The 13,317-nt window shown below is 46.1% G+C and overlaps 1 protein-coding gene across 4 annotated transcripts in view; it reads right to left on the reverse strand.

Moving 5' to 3' along the window:
- Window positions 1–13,317, reverse strand: part of LOC135509646 (GRAM domain-containing protein 2A) — a 63,830-nt gene that overhangs the window by 8,578 nt on the left and 41,935 nt on the right. For all 4 annotated transcript variants that reach the window (XM_064930477.1, XM_064930475.1, XM_064930476.1 and 1 more), the window contains exons 6-7: window positions 4,260–4,358; window positions 585–656 (exon numbers count right to left, since the gene is read on the reverse strand). In XM_064930477.1, coding sequence (XP_064786549.1) covers window positions 585–656; window positions 4,260–4,358 — 171 coding nt within the window. The remainder of the gene's footprint in view (window positions 1–584; window positions 657–4,259; window positions 4,359–13,317) is intronic.

Genomic DNA, 13,317 nt, shown 5'->3' on the forward strand with positions numbered 1-13,317 from the left:
TCTCACAGACCATGGATGAGGTAAAGAGGTCAATGGATCTCGACCAAAACAATGGAAATGCCATGGAAACGAGTGGGGGGAAAGATCCTGAATCGCCTCATTGCCCCCAAGCAAAATTAGCCCATTCAAGCTATTGTTTAGGTGTATTTTACACTATGTTGAGGTAAAAATTGGTGTATAAATGCTTGTATGGATGTCAACCCCAGTACATGTACATATCATCACCTACATTACAGTAAAATAACGTCTAACTGCCACCAACAATTTCTGTATGCTAGCTATGCCATCAGCTAACACGAACGGAAGCTAGCATTTAGCAACCACTTTTTCTAAACCCGAAAAAGGGACAACTTTCTAAATGTTATGCACTGAAAACAGCGAAATGTATCCAAACGGGACTTTAGTAACCACATTGTGGGCCTGTTACAATACAGCAATCATGATGGGTTTGGCAAATATCAACTTGGTAGCGCCCATCCGGCAAACTTCTCTCCCCCAAAGTCTGCGTTCCACTGACCTTTTACCGCATCTACGGGTATACTAAAGACCCTTTGACAATGGCATATTGTGAAGTTATTCCGCACCTGAAGGTGTGTACAGATCCTTCTGAGGACATCGTAGACACTGTCTCGGGACAGCAAGGACACAAACACATACTGCAAGAGAGAACAAGACACTTGGGTTAAAAAAAAAAAAACTTTAGCTCCGCTACCTTTGACGGTCTATTACAGCAGATGTGAAGATGCACAGGTTATCAACAAAGCTAGATTTCTCACTTGTCAACTGACATTTTTATGACATGCAATGACTGAGTAGCTTCAGCCAATCAATCCAGCTGTGCACTAGATAAACGAAACAGACAATAGGTGTATAGTAAGTGTTACCCATTCCATTTCTTTTGTTGCTTTAGACCACTAATCCCAAAACACATTTAGTCATTGAAGTTATGTGAGAGCTGTCTCCCGAAACTCAGCTTCTCTAATTCATGAAAGACAAAACAAAGCCAGGTGGCAGTCAGCAGCTTTAGCCATCATCACTAAGGACTGTAAAACCCCATAAAAGGTGTTTGCTGTGTCAGGAGTTATATCACACCACTAACTTGTAGAAGAACAAGAACAGACTCTTGAGTTACCGTTTGAAACAAAACGCAAGCACCCTGATCGCTGTACATTCCTTTTTACAATCAAATGTTTTTATTCATAATAATAAGTTAGCAAACAAGAATACAGATGCACAGAACCCGCCCCCCCTCCCCAACAAAATCCCACCACACCGAGGACCCAATGGATCTAATTAAATAAAGAAAAGCAAACAAAACGAAGTTACAACCCCCCCCTACCCCAACCCAATTCCACCCCATTGAGGACCCAATGGATCTAATTAAATAAAGAAAAACAACAAAAACTCAAAGCAATACTTCAAAGTGATTTAGTAGCAACAAGCCATTGGGTCAATGTGTCTTCTATAGCTCCATGAATGCAAGCTGTAGACTACTCCATATAAATCACATCCAAAAATATTAAGATCCATCGAGTGTGGAGGCTTCCATCAAACAGAAATAATTTTTGCTGGCCATCGGGCCAGCAAGAAAAATGGGCTTCTGACCCTGAGATAAATGAAGTACAGAAAAAGATGTTAATTCATTTACAAATAAACTGCTCATATCCTCAAAGCAAACACCTCTGAAGAACTGTATATAGTCAATAAGGTGAACATGGATGTGACCTTTGACCTTTCAAGGTCCATAGCGCTATTTTTATCTCAATATCAAATAATTTCTGAGTAACCTTATTGTGATTGTTTTCCATTAAAAAAAGTTAAAAAGGAACAAAAATAGCTTTGAGCAAAGAGCAATTTCTCAAGCTAGGATTTTGCTAGGACTGTCTGGGAGTGGTCAGAGTGGGGAGGGAAACCTAGCTATTATTGGCAGAGAGGATTGGAACACTTTCTTATTGGTATATTAACACATTTAATGCCTGGTCACCAAAACTCCATCCCACAAAAAAAGCTGAAATTGCCAGGCGGTCTTTTCACACAGATGCTCACAGTACTATTCCTACCTCATAGTGTGGAAATAAAGGTAAATCACGCTTTTGACTGAACTGGGCCTTTAACCTGATATGTTGTATATTCTCAAATCAGAGCAGTGTCTGTTGAGAACAAACTACAGGTACAGTAACTGCCAAAATAAAGGACACAAAGTGTCTTAACCACCTAGAGCGGAAATCGCGAGACTCACGAACATGGTGTTCTGCGTTTTGCTCTACGACCCCCCACAAGCGTTTTGGGATTCGTCTGAAGTCGGCACGGCCGATCTGCCAACTTCTGTCTGCAGCGTCCGAACAGTTTGACCTACACACTATCCCCCCTAGGTAATGTTGTTCTAGGATGCCCACAGGCCTCACAAGACTCGTCTGAAGGTCACCCGGTACCAGTAAAAGACAATTATGGAAGTACAGTACAAGTCAAAAGTTTGGACACCCCTACTCATTCAAGGGTCACTTCTACATTGTAGAATACTAGTGAAGATATCAACACTACACAATAGCACATATAGAATCACGCAGTAAACAAAAAAGTGTTAAACCAGTCCAAATATATTTCAGATTTTAGATTCTTCAAAGTAGCCACCCTTTGCCTTGATGACAGCTTTGCAAACTCTTGGCATTCTCTCAACCAGCTTTATGAGGTAGTCACCTGGAATGCATTTCAATTAACAGGTGTGCCTTGTTAACATTACATTTGTGGAGTTTCTTTCCTTCTTAATGCGTTTGAGCCAATCAGTTGTGTTGTGACAAGGTAGGGTTGGTATAGAGAAGATAGCCCTATTTGGTGATAGACCAAGTCCATATTATGGTAAGCAATTTGGCCATGAAGGTCTGATTCATGCAGTCTCCTCTGAACAGTTGATGTTGAGATGTGTCTGTTGCTTGAACTCTGAAGAATTTATTTGGGCTGCTAACTCAAATGAACTTGTACTCTGTAGCAGAGGTAACTGTGGATCTTCCTTTCATGTGGCAGTCCTCATGACAGCCAGTTTCATCATAGCTCTTGATGTTTTTAGTGACAGCACGTGAAGAAACTTTCAAAGTTCTTGAGATGTTCCGCATTGACTGACCATGTCTTAAAGTAATGATGGACTAATTTCTCTTTGCTTATTTGGCTGTTCTTACTATAATATGGATTTGGTCTTTACCAGATAGGGCCAAATACAATTTTTCCATTAAATAATTTTTGTATATATTTATTTTGATACTTCAAGGGGTCTTCAAATTCAAAATCAAATAGCTAAATTATCCTCGGTATGACCTTCTTAAAACACCATCCCGGAGTCCATCTTCACTGTTGACTTTGAGACTGGTGTTTTGCAGATACTATTTAATGAAGCTGCCAGTTGAGGACTTGTGAGGCATCCGTTTCTCAAACTAGACACTCTAATGTACTTGTCCTCTTGCTCAATTGTGCACTGGAACCTCCCCCTCCTCTTTCTATCCTGGCTACAGACAGTTAGCGCTGTTCTGTGAAGGGAGTAGTACACAACGTTGTATGAGATCTTCAGTTTCTTGGCAATTTCTCGCATGGAATAGCCTTAATTTCTCAGAACAAGAATAGACTGACGAGTTTCAGAAGAAAGTTCTTTGTTTCTGGCAATTTTGAGCCTGTAATCGAACCCACAAATGTTGATGCTCCAGATACTCAACTAGTATAAAGAAGGCCAGTTTTATTGCTTCTTTGATCAGGACAACAGTTTTCAGCTGTGCTAACATAATTACAAAAGGGTTTTCTAATGATCAATTAGCCTTCTAAAATTACAAACATGGTTTAGCTAACACACCGTGCCATTGAAACACAGGAGTGATGGTTGCTGATAATGGGCTTCTGTAGATATTCCATGACAAATCTGCCTTTATAGCTACAATAGCCATTTACAACATTAACAATGCCTACACTGTATTTCTGATCAGTTTGATGTTATTTTAATTGGACAGAAAGTGTGCTTTTCTTTCAAAAACAAGGACATTTCTAAGTTACCCCAAACTTTTGAACGGTAGTGTATATACAGTATATATATTTGAATAAATATTTTTTAATAGTGTTTGGACATAGGTGTCATGAAAAAACACTTACCCGGCCTGCTCGAAACTCTTCTATGAAGAAAAAAACTCTTAAAGTGTTAGGGTTAACACCTAGATAATGCTAGCTGTCTGTGAGTGGTAGAGCCATATTGCATTGTGCTGCTGTACTATGCTGAGCCATACCTTCTGGCTGGTGTCCACAGTGATGGCCAACCCGTTAGGTACTAGGCCTGCTGTCCTGTGTTTCTTCACCAGCCGTACTGACACCACTGGAATGGCCACCTGTAGAGGAAAAGCAAACATGATTAGCACCTGCACTTCATAGCCTAATAGCATAGCATCCCTTTACTCCTGCAGCTCTAGCAGCACTAGGAGAGCCAAGAGCGTCATGTTGACTAAAAACAACTTTAACTGTCCCGCCCCATCCTTGACATTTCCTAAAAAATACTTTACCCCCAAAAATACTTGAATTCGCAACACTCAAAGCACAGTAATATATTTAACTCAAAAACCATAGCCATGGCCTTTCTTCTCTAACAATTATATTTGTGTCAATATCGCAAAATTTACTAACTAATAAACCTGTTGTCGTATTTGCGTGGCTATTGTCATCAAGCAGGAACCGGAAACATGGTATTCTGTCATTTAAATGTTTATATATTTGGGGCAGTAAAGCGATGATGTCGAGGTGATTGAAATAAGTAAACAGCAGATATATGTTTGGTGTTGTCGATGTTTGATGCTGTGAAACTTGTGGATTTGTTCTCAGATTAGCAAGTCATGTCATGATAACTTGGTTGGTACAGGTGAGAGGATCAGTGGTGGAGCTCGAATGATTGCTCTCGGTCTCTTTGAAATAGTGTTTAGCTGTATATACTGTAGTCAGCTAACAAGTTGTTTTGAAGAGGAACATGGAGGAAGAGCAGGTGGAAAAGGGACAGGAGGAGGAAGAGGGAGAGGAGGAAGCAGAGGTAGAAGAGGACCCAGAGTGAGAGAAGGAGGAAGAGGGAGAGAAAACCCGAGAGGGGAGCCTACGTTTCCATGGAGTTTGTCTGCCCCAAGTCACAAGATTCACACTTGTACCTCACAGCATGTGCCTAAATTGAAAGGCAGGGGGTTTGGAGTTGTTTTTAAAAGTGGTAGAAACGGCTCTCTCTTCCAGACCTTATAATGGATTACAACAAGAAAATGAGGAGTGTAGTTGACCATCTTGACCAAATGAGAAGCTATTACAGTGTTGAATCCACAGGCAAAAAAAGGTGGAAGAATATGTTTTGGGGATGCTCAAAATGTCCATCATAAATGCATACATTGTTTGCGGGACCCTGCAAAGGCCCCTTCCCAGAAACCGCAGGTGCTGGTCCCTGAAGGCATTCAAAATGCAGCTTGTGCATTCACTTTGTGATATGACTACAGTGGAAGGAAGAGGGGAGCCAAGAGGGTGGCACCAAGGCGTGTGAACCGAGTTGTAACTCATAATTTAAGCAGGTGAAGTTTGAAGGGCTTTTTACTTTTTAAAATGGTATCTGAACAGTTGTTTTGTATCTTGTCTCTACCTAATACTTGTTGCATTCACTAAATTTTTGTCAAAGTAGGCTACTATTTCTACATTTTGTGTCCAGCCTGGTCTGTACTAAATCTTATCTTAACTCTTATCTGCATTTTTAAATAGTCTCTGAATAGTTGTTTGCATTTTTACAGAAGTAGGAATAGTTGTTAATAAAATAGCTTACTTTGTGTGAGTTTTGAAATACTTTCTGAATATTGTCCTCTGGTCACATTTTTTGTATATGTAAATAATATGCATTAGTATAATATATTATACTTGGTACATTTTGAGGGAGCAATTTAGTCAAATTTATTACAATTTAAATACTCTAGAGATTTTTGTTGGGTTGCGTGTTAATTGTTTTTTGATAGTGAGTGTTTTTACACAATTGACACAATGAGGCTTATTCCTACTGACATGCATGTGGTGTAATATTAAATAAGAGGTTGTGCTCTTTAAAAATAAGGTCACTTGTAATTGTCATTTGTTCTTTGTTTTTGAGCTGTGTCTGTTTGTTTGAAATGTGTGAGAAAATGTGCATTATTTTGAAAATTCTCAATAATCTACAGCAGCATTCTAGAATTATATTGGGGTCACACACACACACACATCATCATCATCATGACACTATACTATATATATATATTGTAGCGACCCGCACAGACAGCTGTGTGTTATGTGTTAGGCTAGGAGGTGGTTATGTTGTACTGACCAGTACCGGTGTTCGCGGGGTCCAACATGTCAATCAACCTGCTATCTGCCAATCACGGGAATGCCTGGAATGTTCTGATGCCGGGCATCCTGGTGGTTGGCCGAGTGGCGTGGAGGGGGGTTGGGCAGGGGGGTGGAGCATTGGAAGTTAAGACCAGGTTCAGCCTTTATTCTCTCTCTCTTACGTCTGGGCTTCCCAAGAGAAGGTCACGATTGGCTTGTGGGTTATCTGTCATATTTTTGGCGTGTGCTACGGCCCAAACAGTAGCCTGTGTAAAGTTGGTTTAATAAACCGTCAATTCGCAAACTCAAGCCTCTGTCTGGACAATTGTTCATTTATGATCTAGTCAGGTCATTACATTGGTGTCAGAAGTAAAAACGTTGATACAAGTTAGCCAGCTAGCTAGCTGACTTATTTGGCTAGCTACCGTAGGTGAGAACGGGGATTGAAAATGCGTCGAGGGAATCCGAAAGTGAAGGTGGAGGTAGGGGACGATTATGGCCAAGGAGGTGCGTGTGAATGGACGTCGGGGGTTCTGTCTGAGGAGATCGCCAGGGCGTCGGAGCGCAGAGGCCGCTTGAGGGAGGACGTTAGAGCGATGACGGCTGAAGCGGGCATGAGTGCTTCGTCGACTGTATTTCGCGCGGATTCTGGTGGGCGGACCGAAGTGGCGACGTCGACGCGGCGTGACGAGGAATCTGGGGCTCAGGATGTAAACAAACATGGCGGCGCCCAGTTCCCGGCTGCGTCCGTATCTGTTAAGACCCCGAAGTATTCCGGTAAGGCGGATTGGGAAGCTTTTCATGCTCAGTTTGAACTGTTAGCTCATTTTAGGGGTGGTCGGATGAAGAAAGGGCACTGCAGTTGGCTTTATGCCTCACGGATGAAGCTCTGGCCTGTTTGATATTGATTAGCCCCCGAGGACAGGCATGATTATGGTGCTTTAGTGGGAGCACTGAGGAGGCGCTATGGACAGTGTGTACAGCCCGGGCTACTGCGCTCCGAACTGAGTAATAGACGCAGGCAGCCTGGAGAGCCTCTACGGGTGCTAGCTAATGACATTGAGAGCCTCTCTCGGCGGGCATATGCTCACATGCCCCCTCCGTGCAGAGCGAGCTAGCACGGGACCAGTTCATACAGGCGCTCTCTCCTACGGAGCTGCGCATACAGACCCAGCTGGCTCATCCTGAGTCATTGCAGACAGCCTTGGAGATGGCTTTGGAGAGGGAGCTGGTGTGGGCTGGGGCTTCAGCTGGGGCATTGGTGGGGGTGCAGGGAGACACACCCTCTGTGCGAGCTGGGGGGCAGAGCAGCCCGGAGCCGGAAAAGCCTGCTTGGGTGGACGAAATGACAAAACTCATTCGGGCTGTGTCGCTACAGGCGGCACGAAACACAAGCCCTGGTCCCAGGGTCTGCTGGGGTTGTGGCCAGCCAGGCCATCTGCGCCGAGATTGCCCCATGTCCCCCAGAGCTCAGGGAAACGGCTCGGGGTCCGCATAGACCGGGTAGTGCGGATCCCTGGCTTTCTATCCCAACCACCATCATCTTCAGGAGGAGCCCACCGGCACAGACGGGGAAGCAAGGCTCCACTTCCCCCAGAAGCAGACGAGGGCAAGCGGATGGAGCCTGTTGTTGTGGTGGGCCGGACCTGTGTTGGGGACTTTTGTCATGTCCCTGTCACTGTGGAGGGGTGCCCTGCTCCGCCCTGGTGGACACTGGGTCCACAGTAACCCTGGTGAGGCCAGATATTGTGCCAGGTTGGACTCAGTGTGAGCCTACAACTGTGCAGCTCCGCACAGTCACAGGTGAGCTGGCACCCATGAAAGGGAAGGGAATAATGACTCTGACAGTAGGGGGCAGGACTGTGCGTCATCCTGTGTGGGTGGCGGCTGTGCAGGACCCTTGTATCCTGGGGTTGGACTTTCTTAGGAGCACAGGCTGCCAGTTAGACCTAAATAGGGGCACACTGAGCTTCCAGGGAGGGACGGAAGTCACCATGGCTCCCCCTAATGTCACATTCACTCAACCCAACAAACCCTTTACTCCAACAGTTAAAGCAGCAGAGACTCATGGCTGCGCCCCTCCCCCACAGCTGTGTGTGACTTTTCCCCAGTCCCCCTGTCACCTACGGCGGTGTGTTACATTCCCCCAGCTACCTCCATGACACAGCCCTCTGTGAGCCCGGGCCGCAACCCCCAGCCCAGCTACCCCAGATGGGAGAGGACACTGTCTGCAGTGAGGGAGATATGGGGGAGGAACTGTGTTGGTCTTGACCCCGAGCAGCAGGAACGGTTGTGGCAGTTTGAATTCAGAGACAGCTTTGCGTTGAGTGAGGAAGAGGTGGGTCAGACTCATCTGGTGCAGCATGAGATCGACACAGGTGATGCTCGACCCATCAAGATGCGTCCCCGCCGTATCCCGCTGGCACGCCAGGAGGCGGCAGACAAGGCTGTGTTGGAGATGCAGCGGGCAGACTTCATTGAGCCCTCAGACAGCCCCTGGGCGGCGCCAGTCGTCATGGTTCCGAAGAAGGGGGCAAGCTGAGGTTCTGTGCGGACTACAGGCGGCGGAATGAGGTAACCAGGAAGGACTCATACCCCATACCACGTATCGATGAGTCGCTGGACCTGGTTAGGGGTCCTCCTGGTTCTCCTCACTAGACCTCCGCAGTGGCTACTGGCAGGTGCCCCTCTCCCCAGAGGCCAGAGCCAAAACTGCGTTCTCCACTAACAGAGGACACTGGCAGTTCAAGGTCCTGTGCTTTGGCCTGTGCAACGCTCCAGCTACTTTTGAGCGTTTGATGGACAGGGTGCTGGATGGCATCCCCGACAGCAGTGTCTGGTATACCTCGATGACATCCTGGCCCATGGCAGCTCCTTCCAGTCAGCCCTGGGGGCGCTACGGCGTGTGCTGGAGAGGGTGGCTGCCGCAGGTCTGAAGCTCCACCCCGAGAAGTGCCACTTCATGAGGAGAGAGGTGTCCTTCTTGGGCCACCGAGTGGGGAAGGAGGGGATCAGCACCATGGAGGACAAGGTAGGGGCTGTCAGAGACTGGCCCACCCCCACCGACCAGCGTCAGCTGAAGAGCTTCCTGGGCCTGGCCTCGTACTACAGGAGGTTTGTACGGGGCTTCTCAAGCGTTGCTGCTCCACTGAACCGCCTGCTGCCGAAGGACAAGGCTTTCACTTGGACAGTGGAGTGTGAGGAGGCGTTCAACACCCTCAAACGTGCACTGATCGGGGCCCCGTGCTCGCCCCCTGACCCCACCTTGCCCTTTATCCTGGACACAGACGCGAGCAATGTGGGCATGGGTGGGGTGCTGGCCCAGGTGGGGCCAGAGGGGAGAGAGTGGTGGCGTACTTCAGCAAAACATTTGACAAACATGAGCGCCGCTACTGTGTCACCCGGCGGGAGCTCTTGGCTGTTGTGGCTTCCGTCAAACACTTCAAGTACTACCTGGGTGGTCTGCCCTTTACTGTAAGGACTGACCACTCTGCTCTCCAGTGGCTCATGTCTTTCAGAGAGCCAGAGGGGCAGGTGGCACGCTGGTTGGAGGAGCTTCAGCCGTATGACTTCACGGTGGTGCACAGGGCAGGGGCACGCCACTCCAACGCCGACGCCATGTCCCGTCGGCCCTGTACTGCAGACGGCTGCCGCCACTGTGAACGGAGAGAGGGACGGGAGAGAGAGCTGCGGGCAGAGGAGGGTGTCTGTGCCACAGTGTGTCGGGCGAGCGGGCCTGTCTGCTGCGAGCTGCAGACTGTCGACGTGGCTGAATGGCGGCAGCAGCAGGGACGGGACACAGACCTACAGCCAGTGCTACAGTGGGTAGAGGCGCAGGTGAGGCCACCATGGGAAGAGGTGACAGCGCTCTCACTCGCGACCAAAGGGTTGTGGTCGAAGTTTGAGAGACTGCGGCTGGCTGATGGCGTGCTACAGCGGGCATGGAAGGAGTCAGCTACGGGAGAGGAGAGGTGGCAGTCCCAAAAGCATTGTGGGAGGCTGTGCTCCAGAGTACTCATGGGGGGGTGGGGACTGGACACTTTGGGGTCACAAAAACACTGCGCCGTCTCCGTCAGGGCTTCTACTGGGGGCAGCACAAGAGGGATGTGGAGGACTTTTGTCGCCGCTGTGACAACTGCACAGCGAGAAAGGGCCCCCCAGGCCGCTCTCATGCTCAGCTCCAACAGTTCCCAGTGGGAGAGGGTGGGAGTGGATGTAGTTGGGCCGTTCCCCACCACAGACAGTGGAAACCGCTGGGTGCTCACGGCCATGGACTATTTCACAAAATGGCCCGAGGCCTATGCTCTGCCTGACCAGGAGGCAGAGACCATCGTCGACGCCCTGACAGCGGGGATGTTCAGCAGGTTTGGAGCTGCAGAGTCCATCCACAGCGACCAAGGCAGAAACTTTGAGTCCCGGGTGTTCGCCACCATGTGTGAGAGGCTGGGTATGCACAAGACCCGCACTACTCCTCTCCATCCTCAAAGTGATGGCCTTGTGGAGCGCTTCAACAAAACGCTTGGACAGCAGCTGGCCATCGTCTCTTCCAAACACCAGCGTGACTGGGACAAGCACTGCATGGTCCTCATGGCATGCCAGTTAGCTGGTCTGTAAGCCTAGCTAGTGAAAGTGACAGCTGAGGTTGACGCTTTCCAAATTTACCGCCACACACAACTTTTCTTGCCTGACAGACTAGCTGGCTAGCTAGCTATAGGAAGCCACTTGAGCCGGTTCCATATCAATTACATCAGTAGAAACAAGACATAACAACAAATGAGTTAGGTGATAATATACAGCTAAACCACTCCACTTGTGCCTCCTACTGCTGGTCAGGTGTATTTATTTGAAGGATCGGTATATGATGTGAAATTAATATGGTTTATTTTTTAAGGTTAGGGAGAAGTGCAGTGAATAGTGACACTTTAGGATCTCAATATAAATGTATGTATTTATAGTTGACTGTAATTTTGTCTTGTCTTTTAATCATTTTTGTTATTGATCTTGAAAATCGAGGACCACTTTGGAAACAAGCGTTTCAATGAATACCTTCAAGTGATATCCTCATTTCGTTGTATATGTCTGTTGCCCAAAATAAATTCAATTCATACACCGCAACTATTTCCATGATAGAGCTATCATTTAAGCTCCTGCGCCACCGCGGATGTGCTCGACTGTACCAAGCAAGTGAAAATGACAGGATAAGCTAATGTGATAGCTATTCCCCAAATGTCATAGATTAAACGTCAACAACACCAAACATACATCTGCTGTTTACTTATTTCACTCACCTCCACATCATCGCGTTCAAAGTGCAAGGACGTGTCCGAATCCGTATCACCAACCAATATAGATACAGCCTCTTCCACATTGAAAAGTCGTGGTCACTTCAGTACCGTTATTTTGAGTAATTAAGTGATTTTTTTTCCTTTTTAAAAGTCAAATGACAGTATACTCTGTTTCCGGTTTTTGGTTGACGACAAGAGCCACCCGAATACGACAACAGGTTGTTAGCAAGTTCATTTTGCGATATTGACAGATATTACTGTTAGAAAACCAACGCTATAGTAATTTAAAGAAAGACGTCTGACGACCACTACGGGTTCTAAAGTGTTACATTGATGTGAATTTTTGGTGACCCTTTCTGAAGTACCCAAGACGACTTTATTTCAAAATGTCAGCACGACAACGAAACATAAGACCAAAAACCTGACTACGGGAAAAGCCAGCCTACAAGTCTCAGTTTCATCACAAGAGTGAATTGTTTAATTCTAATGTCATTCTGTTGTTTTATTCTGTACTTTTCCCATGTATTTTACACCATGCATTATTACTCAGACAAATTATCTTATTTTGGGGTATTCATTGCTTTTTCACTTAGTTCTAATGACAGGGGGTATAACGGGATTGCTCAGGGTGGCCAAAATAATACAATCAATTACATTTAATGGAGAGTCAAAGGGGTTAACAACCCTGTGAAACGTAAAAGGGTGCTGACAAGTGCACAACAACGCTGAAAGGTTTGGACACATCTACTCATTCAAGGGTTTTTCTTTATTTTTACTATTTTCTACATTGTAGAATAATAGTGAAGACATCAAAACTATGAAACAACACATATGGAATCATGGAGTAACCAAATAATTGTTAAACAAATCCAAATATATTTTATATTTGAGATTCTTCAAAGTAGCCACCCTTTGCCTTGATGATAGTTTTGTACAGTCTTGGCATTATCTTTCCCAACCGTCTTGAAGGAGTTCCAACATATGCTGAGCACTTGTTGGTTGCTTGTCCTTCACTCTGTGGTCCAACTCATCCAAAACCATCTCAATCAGTTTGAGGTTGGGTGATTGTGATGCATTGGGTGATTCTGATGCATCACTCAATCACTCTGCTTCTTGGTCAAATAGCTCTTACATAGCCTGGAGGTGTGTTGGGTCATTGCCCTGTTGAAAAACATATGATAGTCCCACTAAGCGCAAACCAGATGGGATGGCGTATCGCTGCAGAATGCTGTGGTAGCCATGCTGGTTAAGTGTGCCTTGAATTCTAAATAAATCTCAGACAGTGTCACCAGCAGAGAACCCCCACACCATCGCACCTCCTCCCTGCTTCATGGTGGGAACAACACATGCGGAGATCATCCGTTCACCTACTCTCTGCCTCACAAAGACACGGCAGTTGGAACCAAAAATCTCATCAGACCAAAGGACAGATTTCTACCGGTCTAATCTAATCAAATCATATTTGTCAAATCAAATTGCATTTGTCACATGCGCTGAATACAACAGGTGTAGACCTTACAGTGAAATGCTTACTTACAAGCCCTTAACTAACAATGCAGTTTAGAAAATATATGTCCATTGTGTTTCTTGGCACAAACAAGTCTCTTCTTCTTATTGGTGTTCTTTAGTAGTGGTTTCTTTGGAGCAATTCAACCATGAAGGCCTCCTCTGAAAAGTTTATGTTGAGATGTGT

The sequence above is a fragment of the Oncorhynchus masou genome, chromosome 22, assembly GCF_036934945.1.
Source record: "Oncorhynchus masou masou isolate Uvic2021 chromosome 22, UVic_Omas_1.1, whole genome shotgun sequence".
Classification (NCBI taxonomy): domain Eukaryota; kingdom Metazoa; phylum Chordata; class Actinopteri; order Salmoniformes; family Salmonidae; genus Oncorhynchus; species Oncorhynchus masou.